General features: G+C 44.8%; 1 protein-coding gene across 1 annotated transcript in view; it reads left to right on the forward strand.

Annotated features, from left to right (window-relative positions):
• MAIP1 (matrix AAA peptidase interacting protein 1) overlaps positions 1 to 14,465 on the forward strand; it is a 155,930-nt gene extending 141,465 nt beyond the window's left edge. The window contains exon 5 of the mRNA XM_085648690.1: positions 13,291 to 14,465. Within this exon, the coding sequence (XP_085504816.1) occupies positions 13,291 to 13,369 (79 nt within the window). The 3' untranslated portion in view covers positions 13,370 to 14,465. The remainder of the gene's footprint in view (positions 1 to 13,290) is intronic.
• Positions 14,466 to 16,408: the final 1,943 nt, after the last annotated feature.

The raw sequence follows: 16,408 nt of genomic DNA on the forward strand, positions 1-16,408 counted from the left end.
TGCGTGGCGTGTGCCATCCCTGGACACGTGTTTCGAGGTAGTTGCCTCTCGTCAGCAGGGAGTAGGAAAGTGTGTGGGGTTGCTGTGTAAGCTGCTAAAATCATTAACAGGTAAATACCTCTCGTAACCAAGAGTCCGTCGACTCCACCGGCTCAAGGGAGCCTGAATATAAAGTTAAACCTTTATGCTGATGACATCCTTCTGTATCTCACCTCTCCTCGACAGTCGCTAATTGTATTGGTGGACGTATTGAATTCCTTCGGTCGTAATTCTGGCCTGGTTATTAACTGGGCCAAGTCATGTGTTTACGTCCTCTCGGGCGGGGCCCCCCTCTTGCCGCGGGGGTGCCCTATTCAGATTGCTACATTGGGGTTCAAATATTTGGGGATCTACATATCACTGGACCCTGCGATCCGCTACGAGCGGAACCTTCTCCCTCCACTCCAGCGATTGAAGGCCGACGTCGCGAGGTGGCGACGGCTTCCGCTATCGCCGCTCGGACGGGCGGCATTGTTTAAAATGATGTCGCTGCCTCGTTTTTTGTACGCTCTACAAAATACACTGGATGTCGTGCCGGCCTGTTACTTCCGTGAGGTGGAGGGTCTTCAGCGCCAACTGTTTTGGGACGGGCGACCGAGGATCGCTCTCGCCAAGTTGACACTCCCTTGGTACGATGAGGGTGTCGCCCTCCCCGATATTAAAAGATACTATTGGGCGTCTCAATTGGCGGCGGTGAACCACGGGATATACGGTCCTGCTTTGAATCCGGCCTTCGAGATGGATAAGTTATTACTTCCGGGCGGGGATTACAACAGGGCACTGTATTCGGCGACTCCGGATGCACGGTTGACAGGACCAACGCAAGTTGCGGTACGCGTGTGGCATGCGGCGAATGCCGCGATGGGGTGGAGGGATCGCTTGACTCGAGCGACGCCGTTGTATGCCTCCCAGCGTTTGGGTTGTCTGTGGAAAACGAAAGGCTTTGAGAAATGGGACATGATTGGTATAAGTAAGGTGGGTGACCTCTGGGCGAAAGGGTCCTTAAAAACGTTTGACATGCTCAAAACTGAATACAAATTAAATGATAGGGAGTACTTTCGATATGCACAGGTCCACCATGCGCTGTGTTCGGTTTTTCCGGATGTCGCTGCTATCCCAGAATATTCCCCGTTGGAAGATAGGGTGTTAGACGGCTATGTGCCCGACAGCACTATTTCCCTGATTTACAAAAAACTTATTAATGATCGTACGGACTTGCTGACCCATCTGCGGGAGGCGTGGACGGCCGACGGATTGGAACTGGACGATGAGGATTGGGTATCGGTGGTGGCCTCCCCGAAAGAGGTGGCGATCCCGGCCCGCCTTAGATTTGTGCAGCTGAAGATACTCCATAGAGTGTATGTCACAGGGCCGGGTTTGATACGTATGGGTTATTCGAGGGATGGACTGTGTAAGCGTGGCTGTGGCTTGTTGGGTACCTTTCTTCATATCCTATGGGAATGTTCGGAGGTTGTACGATTTTGGAACGGGGTGCATACTGTAATGGAGAAAGTCACGCATGTCGCTTTGTTACCAGAGGCCAGGAGGTGTTTGCTGAATGTCTGGGAACCAAATGACTATAACGCGGCGCAGACACAGTGGGTGACTCTGGGGTACATGGTGGCTAAGCGCAATATCGCACAGGTGTGGGGCTCCCCGAGGCCGCCTACGGTTTCGGTATGGAAGGAGAATATGGATTGGTGTATGTTCAGGGAGAAGACGGTGTATGTGGCGAGAGGCAAGCCTGGGAGGTGGACTAAGGTGTGGGGTCCATGGAATTCCTATCGTGGGAATATCTGTGCTCCGCCTCTGCCGCGAGAGGTCGACGTCGCTTTGTCCCCCTAGCCGCACATTCTACGTAATTGTGCATGCTTTGTCCCCTTTCCCGCCGCCCCCCACTACCACCTCCTGTCAAGAGTTATTCTAGATAATATGGATCTTCCCCCGTCCTGGGGAGCGCACGATGCTATTTCGGACTCTCATTGCCTTGTTTGTGTGTTATTGTGGGTTTTTCTTTTCTTTTTTTTTTTTTTAGAAAATATGAAACCGTTCTTTTCGATTGCCCTTGGACTATGGCCGCGGTCTGTTATATGTGCTTTTGAACTTTCGGGAGCTCTTGCTTCTGACTTATTTGAATGTATGGAGTTGCCTTGCTGGCTCCCGAGCTTTCTAGCGGCCGGCCCGTGTGGTTGTAGGCCCTTGTTTGTATCTCTTTAATGTGTAATAAAGGTTTCTTCAAAAAAAAAAAAAAATCCCCATAGCGGAGAATAAAATGGAAAATCATATTTACAGATGAGACTGGGTCGGGGAGGGGGGGGGGGTATTGGTACAACATTAGTTAAATGATATTTATAATAAAAAAAAAAATATAAGTTCCTAAGAACTGGAGGCGTGTTCCCCATTGCAGGTCCTGTAAAAAAAGAATTCACTGTCGGGCGCGCATGTCTGGATAAGGTGAGGCATAAAATCGGCTTTATTGGAAATGCACCTTGTTGGGACCTGCCCAGTCCTGCGTGAATACTTATTTTATTTTAGAATAATTATTTTAATTATATTCCGTTGTGCATGGATTGTGAAGAAATTGCAATAAGAAAATATAAATATTAAACTGTTATTTAAGTTGCAACTAAACCAACTCCCTACATAAATATCAAAGAGTAGGATATATATCTTTATCGTGTGTGCAGGCATGTATCGTAGTAGCACAAAATTGTCTTTATTTCGGAAATTGTAGTTGTAGGTAATGATGTCGCGTTTCATGTCATTTAATTAACAAAGCACGCAAATGCCACCAGTGTGCTTTTCATGGCCCGCAAACATGCGTAGAGGTAATGTCACCCTTAATCCGTTTCCATACCTACGGGCCACAATTAAACGGCCATAGCGCCTGTAAACAGGGGTAAACAGGGGTAAGGCGCTGCAATGTAATTGTAAACACACCGTGTGCAGGTTGTGTGTCACCGGCCAACGATAATCTCTTCTACTTTGAAAACCACGTGTGTCCTCTGTACTTCGCACGCGGTCTACAAACACCCATCCAGATCACCAATAAACAGCGTTCTCGTCGGTAAACACACACCCGGGGGTACATGTCTACAATCACCTCATCCACAAGGCGCCTTCCATTTCAGCGCCTTGAAGTGGCCATGGAAGTTCAGACGCTATAGAAATAACCCGCTCATAAGATGTCTGTCAGCGTATGCGTGGATAGCTGATATAGAACACATAAAACTCACTATGGGGAGAGAGTAAAATGGCAGGTAAGCACAGCATGTAAAGCACGACTGTCTTGCAAGTAGAAACATAATTTGAAGATGTACAGGTGGAGGACGCTCAGCGCCTACAGGACCACATTATGCACCGGCACTAGTGCATCTTTAAGCAGTTCATGAACTCTGGTGCCTGTACACTCGTGCAACACATGCACGCCCGCTTTAAGCATCTGTATAGCGCTGAGCTTACGACCCCCTAAATCTGTGTAAGAAGTGTTGAGCAGAGATCTGAATGACACAGTGAAGCCCCCCCCACGTGCCTCAGTAACCACATCACCTGCAACAGCAGTGAAAAGTCACCATCTGCCTGTGCCCCCTAGAGCCCAGGCCAGTCGTGCCTGCTGCAGCCCCAAGGTGCATAGAGGGTGCCGGAGGCACAAGCAGTTTGGGGCACTAAAGGCGCACGAGGCACCAGCAGAGCAAGTGCTAGTGTTTGGGAGAGGGCAGCGAGTGGGGCGCATAGAGCAGCTCACAGAGCAGGCAGAAATGGGGCACAGAGCAGGCACAGTGCATTGCACGGGGACGGCGCAGGGCACACGGCGTATCGAGCCGCATGTAATTATCGTGTGGGAGCCCGTGCACCAGGGCACAGTGGTAGAGATGGCAGGGGCGCCGAATAGACAAAACGCAGGGCATGAAGCAGTGCACGACGGTACAGGTAACGACCAGCATTGCGCAGGGTTTTTTGATAGTGGGCATTTGTGCAAGTTGGAAAGGAGGGAAATCTGCTCCCGGAGTCCATCACTGCGCCTGTAGCTTGCTAACAAAGGAGCGTGCTTAGCCGAGTCCGCCACTTCAAGGGAGATGAAATCATATTCTGCCCAATCTGAGAAAAGCGCACTGAGAGGTTCAGGGTGAACTGCTTTAACATGCCCAAGGTGACCCCCGGCTCCCCCAGCAAAGTTCGAGGACAGATCCAGGTCCTGGGAGAGCTGGAACTGGCATACGTCCCAGAAAAGGGATGAGTTCACACGAGGGAAGAGCTCTGATAAGACAAGCGCTTTATATTTTTCATGAAGCCTACCCCTCATTATGCCCGGAGTGAAGGTATCGCAGCCGCTGGTCCGATTCGGCGTGAAAACCAGTCCGGCAGCGTCATGCCTGTCGTGGGGCGGGACTTCAGCCTTCTGAGGGAAGCTTGCGCCCACGGAGTGGCTGGCCGAGAGGAGAAGTGGTGACGCGGGGCACCCATGCCTGAGGGAGAGCCCTGCGGTGGCGGCAGAAACAAGGAGAAGCCCTGGGTCAGAAGTGGCGGCTGAGGCCGCCGATGCAAGTGCGGGGCTCCCATGAGTGAGGGAAGCCCCACGTGTGCCAGGTCATGCGAGGCGGAGGAGATGAGACCTGGGGAGTCCTGAGACGGAGCCTGTAGCAGCCACAAAAGAGCCCGGTGAGTGGGGCTCAGTTGTACTGTGGGGGATGGTGCGTGTGTTTGTTGTTGAGTGATTGAGTACGCGTGCACCGGCTTGGGGCGGCTGGTGCGTGTGTGTTTGTTGGCGCAGTTACTGCATGCAGTTAGCTTGCGTGGACGGAAGGGGGACAGGAGATGTGCTCACCGCGTGGCAGTACGTGCGCGTACACAGGCTCCAATCGCCTTGCGCGTGCCCATCTCCTGTCCCACTTCGAGGCCAGTCAGCAACAATAGATCTCGCTGGCGACAGCGCTTTCGGGCTGCGTTCGCCAGGCGAGACCTAAAATGGGGAACACAGGAGACTAAATGGTTTAACGCTGAGTGCACAAGGGCCCAAAAGGACCTCAAGAAGGCACTACATACAAACCCTCGAGACAAAATCCTAACCAAAATGCAAGGCAGGCATACAAGAGCATAGTTACTCGGAGGAAGCAAGAACTGAGAAGGTTGGTCTGGGTGGATTTAGAGAGAGCAAGTTCACTCAAAGATTCTAGGAGTTTTTGGGAGGTAATAAATCGCCCATTATTTTCAAAGGATTCAAGGGGAATGGACTCATTGATTCCAGGGAAAGTGTGGGAATCGCACTATACAAACATATTCAACCTGAATGGTATTATTGACCAGGTAAAATGTCAAGAAGTCCCATTAAACCTAATTACTGCACACCACTTGAGCTCTTCCCTGACAGTGGGTGAGGTTGAGGATGCCCTCATGAAAGGGATACACCTCAAAGCCCTAGGGCCTGACGGGGTACCCCTTGATTTATTTAGAAGCAATCTTCAACTCTGGGCACCCCTCCTAACAAATGTCTTCAGAGCATCAATAATCGGCCCTATTCCTCCATCATGGAAAGAGGCCATAGTGGTACCTGTGTAGAAAAAGGGAAACAAGGAAGAGCTGGCCTGTTATAGGCCTATTTCCTTAATTGACGCTACGGTTAAGGTGCTGGGGAGGGTCATTTTAGCGTGCCTTGAGACCTGCACAGATTCCTCTGGGCTAATGTCCCAAACTCAATATGGTTTTAGAAGAGGCATGGGAACAAATGAACAGTGCCTTAATTTGTCACTGATCATGGGCAAGTACATGAAGGCAAGGAAGGGGTCAATCCACCTTGCCTTCATGGACTTGTCCAGTGCTTTTGACACGGTCAATATTGGAAAGCTGTGGTCCATGATGGGGGAAATGGGTTTTGGAGAATCTCTCATCACCCTCCTGTGTAGGTTGCACGCGTCCACGGTAGCCATGCGATTTGGCCCTGGGGAAGAGAGGACCGGGCCCATTGTTTCTACAGAGGAAGTTCCTCAGGGGTGCATATTGGCCCCCTTTCTCTTCCTATTGTACACAAATAGCCTAGAATCAGCCCTAATAGATCAGGAATTAGACTTCCCCAGAATTGGAGGCAAACCTGGTCCCATTGCTGTCATATGCGGACGACACGGTTTTAATGGCTCTGACTGCAAATAGTTTACAGAAGTCCCTGAACGTTTTTACTGATTTTATGTCAGCTTTGGACCTAAAAGTTAGTTTTACCAAATCGTACATTATGGTTTGCGGCCCAAGTCAAACTAAATCAAGAAAATGTATTGTAAAGGGCAAGACAATTGAATAAGGTTTTCAATTTTACTTACTTAGGGAATGTTTTTAATAATTAACTGAACTGGGACCATCTTATTACATCTAGGGTGCAGAACACTAGCCGTGCAGTGGAAGGTCATTTCCGCTTCGCATGTAAGTTGGGCCACAAGCCGGTTCAGAATTGATTATTTTATACAAATCAAAATGCTTGTCTGTCGCCAACTACGGGGCAGGAGTATGGGGATATCACAAAAGTACACAACTACAAACTCTAGAAAATAAGTTTATAGAAAGATTGTTGATGATCCTAAAAAGTGCCTCCACAGCGTACTGTCACTCTGAGGAAGGGATGGATTTTATTGCGGATTGAACTAACATCGCCCCACTGATTCTTTGGACTGAAATCTGGCTGTCGTAAGTATTAAAGCTCACAAGGGAAAGGATTGTATGACTCTGGATAATGCCAAGGCTATTCCATGGCTTCGCCATGTGAAAGGAAAATTCAATGAAATAGGCCTAGGGCACTATTATGATAATCCTGCCAGCATTGATTTAAACATGAAATTTGATCATAAAAGATGCATATTTTGTCGAGTTGGACAATTGCTGTCAGCAATCAGGGCTGCAACCTCATTTAGATCGGTCCCTTTTATGTCAACAATTTTATTTGTCTTTTACCACGATTGTACAGTTTCGATTCCTTTTGACTAGGTTCTGGCTTTGCACGTTGCACTTTCTTGTGGCCTTTCCCAAACAGACTGGTTGGTGCAATAACCTTACCCCTTGTCCCTGCAATAATTCAGCACAACAAAAAACCCTGCACTTTCTTCTATTCTGTACACTTTACAAGGACCCATGGGCATGGTTCCTTATTCCAATTTTAATAGAAACTCTCTCCCGGAACCATCAGGAGGGCTTTAATCTCTTACGCTCCTTGTCTACTGAAGTTATCTGTACTGCAGTATTAAATTTTATTAGAATTGCACTTTTAATAAGGAAACAGTATGAAATGTAAATGAAATTTGTGCTTTCCTTTTAGAACTTTGAATTTTAAATTTCTTTTATAATTGTGGAGTACTTGAGTCATGTGCCATATCATTGTACACATTTGACATGTAAATTTTATCCATCTTGTTTGTATGTTATACTTATGGACATTCTGTGCATCAATTTTTCTTTTTGCATGCTAATCCAAGAGACATGGTTCTTAGAGGACATGCTATATTCAGCTGTAGAGTTGTGAGGGAGCTTTGTATGTTTGTGATGTGGCATGTGGCAGTGCACAAGGCATAGTGAAAAAGTCTGGCAGTCATCTAGGGAGTTAAACTCCCCGGGCCAGATTCACAGAACTAACTTAAGACAAAATCCTAAACTTACTACCATTTGCTATTCACAGAAGGCACTTACTCATTTTGTTATTCACAGAAGGCACGTACTCATGTCGGTATTCACATAAGTTAGGACTCCTAACTTTAGGACTCGTAAATGCCTTCTGTGAGTCCTAACTTTTGGACTCCTAAACTGAGAAAAATCCTAATTTTAAGACTTTTGGTATTCACAGAAGGCATTTAGGAGTCCTAAAGTTAGGACTCCTAACTTCTGTGAATACCGAAGTGAGTAAGTGTCTTCTGTGAATACCAAAATGAGTAAGTGCCTTCTGTGAATACAAAAATGGTAGTAAGTTTATTATTTTGTCTTAAGTTAGTTCTGTGAATCGGGCCCCCATGTACAGATCGTAGGTTATGGACAATACGCACCGAGGCGTTCAAATTCATAAGGTTGATGATATGCATGCTGGTTGGCAACAACAAGCAATATTTATTTACAAAGAAACAGTAAATATTGCAGTCTGTGTTCTGTTAACATGTAGAGTAAAGCACTTGGATGTATGAATCACAGCTAAAATCTGTATTTGTCAGATATAACCAATCTTCACCTTTAAGGGTCCGTAGGCCACCACATTTGGCATCGCCCTATGCTATGGGCCAGTGAAGCCTTTAGAAAATTGCTCCTGGTAGGAACCTGATCAAACATGCTGTGAGTTCAGTGTCAGTTCTGCCACAGCAGATACCATCATGAAATGTTGGCATAGCTTTTACAAATTAATGATGTGTTCTTTGGCCTGAGTCTAGACAGCCTAACAGAAAACAGATTAAATAAGCCGACAGACAGTATGAGATTCTCAGCCGTTCACTCTCTCTCTCTCTCTCGTGCGTGTTATCCCTTTGTAGTGCGCTTGCGCTCTCTCTCACTCTCTCTCCCTCACACTCGCTCTCTCTCACACTCTCTCACTCTCTCTCTCACGCTCTCTCGCTCACACTCTCTCGCTCTCACTCTCTTCTCACTTGTTCTCTCACTTTTTCCTATTCTCACTCTTTCTCATCCTGTTTATCCCACCCATGTGAGATTAGCACAAAAGCCCAGTCTCATATTCACAGCTAGTAATGCACCTCATGCACTTTGCTCTGGGCAATCAAACTGGGTTTTTGTTCCAAAGTGCAGTCAATAGAGACAACTGTTCACTGTTGTTAAAACATGTACACCAGGAGGCAGATGAAAGTCAAATTCCCAGGCCCCAAGGCTAGTGTTTATCAATGATCCCTAATCTTCCCAAACTTTCAGCAATGTGTGATGGCGTAAAATATAGGAGAGAGACATGGTCTAACAGACTCGGGTGTTCTACTGAATTTCCTTTTCGTAGTTGTGGTGTGCCTTTGCATCCCTAAGTGGATATGGGCCTCCTCCCAACAGAGATAACTTATCAAAGTGTACCAAGTAGTAGGGGGGATGATAGCTTCAAGTATTTTAAGTTTCCATAATCTTACCTAGCATAGAGATGAAGGAATACACAATATGAAACAAAAGGTCGTTTCAGATACTAAGCACTGTGAGACAACCAAATTGCCTCGTTTCACCAAAGCCCCCCTGGCCTCAGTGAGCCTCACTGTACCCTGGGCTCCTACCATCTCCTGCAGTACTCTGAGCTTTGCTATCAGTATCAACACCGCTGGCAGTCGTCGCAGCGCTTTGGGTAGGGGTTTGACATTTCCCAGCAGTAATAGCAGAGAGCCGCCCTCAACGTCCATGTCCACTATCACCCCGCTGGTCTGTAACATGTCTGTCCAGTACGCCCGCGCGGGAGGGCAATCCTATGCCAGGTGTAAGAAACCAGCAGGGTCTGATGTACACATTTCACAGTGCTAAGGCACTGATGGTCAGTTATGGACAGAGAGCCAGGGGAACAATGGAGCCTGTTCAGAAACATAAAATGGAGCAATGTAAACCTGTAATCTATAGATGGAGCTTTAGCCTGAGCTCAGGCGTACCTCCAACCCTCCCTCATCCGTTATTGTTCCTCCCAGCTCCTGCTCCCAGTTCTCTAGGGCTTGATTAGCGACTACAGTTGAGCAGTTGGTGAGTAGTCCATACAGGCTCTCCACTGCGGGGCCTGTATCATATGGGTGAATGGGAGAATCTCTGCAGGCTTCTCAGCGAGAGAGAGCGCCTTCACTCACACGGCATGTCCTACTCTGAAGTATGTGGACATATCCAAGGCAGTTGTCTCGAAATTGCTCAAAAACCCTCCGCTCACAAGCATTCGGTCCATTTGCATTCGGCGCCTCTAGGCTGTGGATTACCCCCTTCTCAAGTGGTGAGCGGGTTATTAATAAGTCACAACACATCAAACAATTTGCGCAACCGGCTGATTGTAGCAACTAGACTGGTCTGGGCATCTTCAGTGCAATACACGTTCTGGGTTTGCCTTGACCAGTCTCCTCTCTTTCAGTTCGGTGTGGGGTCTTACTCTGATAGCGGCAGCATTATTCATCGCACCCCCTGCCCATTTGTTTTTTTTCCAGCGCCAGGCCATAGTTGTCTCGGATCACCAATTTTTTATCCCTGTTTTTGAATGTTCCCAAGTACCTAACAGATTCCTTGCACTAGCTTAGCAGAAACTCAGTGATCTGTCTGTTCTTCCTATCTGTAAGTGGGAGCATTTCAGATTTTACCCAGTTAATTTGTATTGCAGATAACCATCTGGATCTCGTTGTTTCCCTAACAATAGCTTCAAGATTAGACTCTGTGTTTTTCACAAAAAGCATAATGTGCTCTGTGTACAGCAATAACAACACACGCTTAGTCAGGAACGGAGTTGCTCTTTGTAAATGCCTCTCCCTCAGCTAGATGACCAGCGGCTCCATGGCCCGGCCAGAGTTGGGGGGAGAGAGGGCATCCCTGGCGTAAGTGTTACAAGTGGGACAAGGGTTACAATTATTTCAACTTTCACGCCTGGTTTCTTTAGAAAAGACTTTGTGCACCACCACACAAGCAGGTCTATTTGTTGCTGGTTCTTCGAGACAGGAACAAGCCCATTCAGGAGATTAGGATATGCTATCTGGTCAACAGTACAGAAAGTAAAGCCCAGCTGGCTAACCTGCAAAGAAGGTGGTCTTAAGGGAGTGAGGCACACTGGAACCACGAAGAACTGGCAACTCCGCTGGCCACCTGTGTGAAGGTGGATCTCCTGCAGACCGTCTTCCAGGAATACAATACAGGGGGTCTCCTTCATCTGGGCCAGCCCGAGCTTTGGGGTAACCTATGTCTATCCTTTCCAGAATGGATCTTTTGCCCTTTCACCCTAAAGCTTATGGTAGTTTGGCAGCCACTCATCACGCTGATCCTGGAGCTGTTTGAATTTCTCTGGCCCGCACGGTTCCAGCTGATGAGCCTGAGGGTCCAGTGTGTGTAGCAGTCTGATTGCGACTAGCCAGTTTTGAGATACTCGAAGTTTTGGCACCCGATGGTGTCCAGTTCCAGAAACAGTGTCCCCTCTTTCATTGAGTTGTGACTTGAGAACAGCTTGGACCTCAGCTGGTTTTCCCTGAACGGCGACCTCTTGCGGAAACTATTGGAGCTCCGTCCGCTCAGTTCAGTGGACATCTAAGATAATATACTAGCGCATTGCCACACTAAACATCACACTGGGCGCAAGGTAAGTAATGTTTTTTTAATTTAGGTCGTGCCATTAAGGATTACTTGGGTTTTTTGACTCTTTTACTGAATTTGCAGCTGCCCTGGCTCAAACCAATTGAGTGTCCAGTTTTGGACCAAAGGCCGTTGAGTGGCGTTTTCCAGTCTTATCATCGTCAACTTGATGCATTGTAAAAATCAGTCTACCACACCTGTTCTGTTGATTGACAGGACTAAACAGCTCTCACAGTAAACTCAATATCACTAAGATTAAGTGGCCATGAGGTCCTATGTTGTTTTCTCTGTAATGCCTTTCCTTTATTGGTGCGTGAGGTCATACCTCATTTGTGTGTGATGTCAAATCTCAGCCCGTTAAGTGTTTGGACCCTCAGGTGTTTTGTGTTTTCCTGCCATGCTTTCATACTTGTATAGAACACCTATTCCTTTCCAAAGGTATAGCTGTGATTAAATATTTAACTTCAGTGTAATTACTAGTGCCATTTAGTAACCATATACCGCATCTTAAATATGCTTGAACTGCTCTCCAGTACTACCTTTGGAAAGTCAAGTGGCTAAAAGAACTCCCTCGGTTGTCCGGTTGTAGTGCAAAAGTACCGGAATTCCCCCTGGAAGAAGACAAAAGGCCTCATAGTCAAATACCGAGAAAACTGACAGTCACCTGATTCAGTGTGCAGTCAGAGGTGGCTCTGAAGCCCATACTATCTTCTTAATGGTGCATCTCATTTTGTGAACATGCCACGATTAAAGTTTGCAGCACTAAACTACACAACACAGTTGTTATATGTAAGATGGACACCAAATGAATGCGGCTTAAGGACTGAAGAAATTTGTAGTCAGACGCTTTTGGTTATCTAAGGTTATGCGAGTGATATGCACAGTGCATTGCAGCATGCTATACACCCATTTACTAAACACAGCCTGAAGCAAAAGGATGGCTTCTGATTATGTTGAGAGTTATCGGGGTGGTACAACAGTGCATGGCCGTAGGCCAAAGCCTACAGCGCATCAGTATTTGTTCGGGACCCCAGCCAGGTGACTTCCATGCAAATAACCCTGGGGAGCTGTTGAAACAGCCCATCTTCCTGCAGCTCTTGATCTGATATGGCTGAGACTTGTAGTCCACCGAGTGCCCTGAAGAGGCCATAACTGAACACAAGTCAGTGCTATAGAATAGCAGCCCCACTCTATAAATCAATACACCAAAACGTCTTTTGTTGAAGTGGTGTATCAGTTATTGTATAAACTAAACACAAGAACATTTATCTGGCATTTGCAATTATTGTGTGCACTGCCAATACTCGTCAGTCCCTCACGGTGCACTACAGATTACATCACAGATGCATAATAATAACCATCAATAACATATATCACTGATGACATCGCATGACTTTTGTACAGGCGTTAGGACAGAGATGAGATGGGCAATTGCACATCTTCGTGTAATGCTCATAGGGCATGTAGTATGGTCATGCTCGGTAAATTATCTGCAGTGCATAGGACACGTGCATGTAGCAAGTGCAGAGTACAGCCTCTAGCCGTCTCCATGCAAACTACATAAGCTGCCTTTAGTGGTGTTTCTTAGGTTACTACACTTTCTCTCCACTGACTTGAGAGGTTCATTTTTTGTTTTCGTTTGGTGAATGAAAAACTGATTTGCCCACGTTCGACAGAAAGGACATTGGTTATGTAGGAATCATTATGAAGGGATTAGGTGTTTTAGTGGATTTCGTTGGTGGTCATTTAAATTGTCTTAACCACTATTTGTGTTTAGATTCTAGTAAAGCTGCACAAAGGTCCTTTGTGGTAAAATGTTCTCCCTTCCTACTATTTGCACAAGTATCTATAAAGAGGTGGAATACTTAATTTTGCAACGAGCATGCAGGTATGTGTAAAATTACACTCTTACTACAAGCTGTAGGGCAACAGAATGTCATCTCTTTTAATTGATTGGCCAAGGCTGTTTTTTCAAGGTATACATTTGACATCTTACTGTTTCTCTTACAGATTTCGAAGAGAATTCACAAAAGGGGCTGAACCCGACTGGATCATTACACGGATTGAGCATTCAAAGTTATTAGACTGAAATTCCAATCTGGACATTCTAGTGATAGCTGCTCATAGGTGGTGTGTTTAAAATATGGACTCAATTTAACATATTACCATACCTTGATCTTTTTCTTCCATGGACCTTTTTCTCTTTTAACTATTTAGATTTTTGAATAGTGCCCATCTGTGTTTTTCAGTGTTTATCTGCCAAACAAATTAAAGGCCATTTCTGTTTATACAATCACCTTCAGTTGGTTGAAACTTTCAGTTTCAGACCGTTTGGTTTTAAACAGATTTCTTATTCATGATGACAATATATCCATTGACATTTATTTATTTTTCTCCCAAAAAGATTGGTTTGTCGTATATCTGATCTGTTGTGGCAGTCAGAAACTCGGTCATTACTATCTTTAATCTCTGTTTATGATTGTCATTTTTGCTGCAGCAAATTTGAAGGTATTTTTAAAAATAAACTTCTCAATTTACAAAAAATAATTTTAGAGTAATTGATTAAGGAGCATTACCATGTAGCTGAGTTTGGTCAAGAAAAGCATTAATATTCAGCCCCTGCCACCTCCAGACTACCTGTGTGTGGTGTGACTAGGAGGGCTTTCCAACGGTGTAAAAAGTAGACAAAATGTATGCAGAGCTTCTTTAGGTAAAACAACAGTGATTTAATGTAGTGCTTCCTAACCTGGGTTCCACAGACACCTGGAGGTGATAAACACCTAATCAGGGGGTGCACACATGTTTAGATAATTAAATAATAATACCAGGTTAATAAAGCAACATTGACATTTTTAAAACACTCTGTAATTGTGAAGGATTTTGAAAATGAAGAACAAAAATTAAGTTGGTATTTTTATCTGGTTCATGGGAGAAGCGCAAGTCATGCTAACAGAATTTAGTTTTGGACGATTGGTGGCCTCCAGTGAGGCATTGTTAGGCATCGACAAAGGAGAGCATGGACCACGTCTTATGCTAGGACCCAGCATACCACTTTGTCTTTTACAAAACAAAATACATTTTGAAAAACGCTAACATTCCTAATCACATTAAATAACATAAACATTTCGATTTTTGCATATTTTTTGTGAATTAAATAAAATGTTTCATAATTTGTCTTTTATGTATATTTGAATCTGTATTTTTTGTGTATTTTTGAGGTTCAGATCATAAACTTTGCTTAGACAGAGTTCCTGGCTTCCACTAGTGATTCACTGGGGTTCCAGAGGTCAAAATAGTAAGAACGGCTGGTTTAGTGTATATAATTTACAAATGTGTCAGTTTGGGGAAACTTCAGTTAATGTAAGTAAGGGATAAATGACATCCAGTGATTTTTTAACATATGGATGGTGTCATTTGAGATGTCATCAATGATGTAATTTAGCATCTCATGAGTGGTGTGTAGAGTGTAAGGTTATAAGCAGTGCATGGCAGGGGTACACGTTCTAGTTAGTTTACTAAACTAAAACTGGTGAATTTCGCGGTATTTTCTATTTTTGAACCATGGTCTTTATCTCATTACAACAACTAACTACCACCGCACTTTAACATTAGTGTGTTCAGTGAATTTGCTGTTTTAAAATAATTTCTTTTACTTAAGCTAAGATCTTATTACCATACCTAACTATGTCACTTTACACTTTGTTTTTGTCAGTGATTTTATGTGTTTTTTTTCAGTGTGCAATTTAAGCATACGTACAACCTCCCTTGGACAACCAGTGCTCCAGCCCTTGTGGAGCGGCCATCCTCCACTGCGCACAGCCTTTGGCTTGGCCTGTCAAGGTTGGCCAGGAGGTTTGGCCAGAGGCCAAGCCCTGCACCCTACCCCCAGCATGTGACCAACCCTCCTGAGTTGGCCCTGCACCCAACCCACTGCAGACGGCTAACCACCACTGTGCACTATGGCCTACACATTGGCAGTTGACCGCAGACGGTCTGGTATATGGTTTTTCCAGTGGCCCCAGGTTAACTTCGTTTTTTTTCTTGTAAGCCCATGGAGAGGCATCGATTTATGTTGCATTTTTCAAGTCCTTTTTTTGAAATTTCTAAAGATAGATTTGTATACTCCAAAGGCACACTTTTGGAAGTATACACATTTTCAAATATTAATTTTGCATTAAAGTCAAGTTCCAAGCAGAAGATGATCGCTGAGAGACAAGTTGGGTTCCTACAACAAACTTTATGCAGCCAAGATTAAGTTCCCTTTTCATTTTTACAACCAATAATTTGATCTGAGTATTAGGCCAGTAGAGACCTTTTGCAGAATGAGTGGAAGGTTGTAAACACTTCACAGTTAAGAATATTGCCCTAATGCTTTCCTGCACGTACTGATTTTTTGAAGTACTTCTGAAAATATTTCTAGATTTGAGAGAATGTTGTCAGAATAAACCACAGATCTATAATAATTTCCATTTTGGAGAATTCTGCGTATCTGGTAATTATAGAAAAGCCCACTTAATGATCACTGAGGCGTGATCCCGCAGCTCTTGTCAACACATCACTTAAATCTCCAAATTGCACAGAATACAGAAAAAACAACACTTATTAAACAATCCCAAATTAAGGACCTAAGGGAAAACTTAACTGCATGGCTGCTGAGCAGTGAAGAAAGAGGGAGCATAGAGATTAAAAACGGACTATATTATGAACATAAAGGACAAGATTGGTTATTCCTTCCCAAGAGTTTATGGGAAAGGAAATTGTTTCTATTGCTAAGGCTGCTGTCAGTAAAGTGAAGAAAGGCTAAAGCATAATCCTCGCCTCCGTGTCCTTAATAGAATTTAAACTTTCTGTTACTAAAGCTAGGACATTTTATATTATTGCTGATTAAATAGTACCGGATCTAAGTCTAATTAAAAAAGGACTGGCTACTGAGTTTAACCTTGTAGAGTAACTCACTCCAATGCTTTTTTAATGCTTGTGCCTGAGCAATACAATACAAATCAGTGTGGGAATCAAACAATATTTTCCTTAAAAAAAGAGTCAATTGAGCTTGTGAAATAATTTCACTCCAGCTAGACAGATGGCTGTTATAGGAGTTTCATTCTCCTTATGGTTAGTTTGGTCTATT

Source organism: Triturus cristatus, chromosome 3_2 (assembly GCF_964204655.1).
Source record: "Triturus cristatus chromosome 3_2, aTriCri1.1, whole genome shotgun sequence".
NCBI classification, from domain to species: Eukaryota; Metazoa; Chordata; class Amphibia; order Caudata; family Salamandridae; genus Triturus; species Triturus cristatus.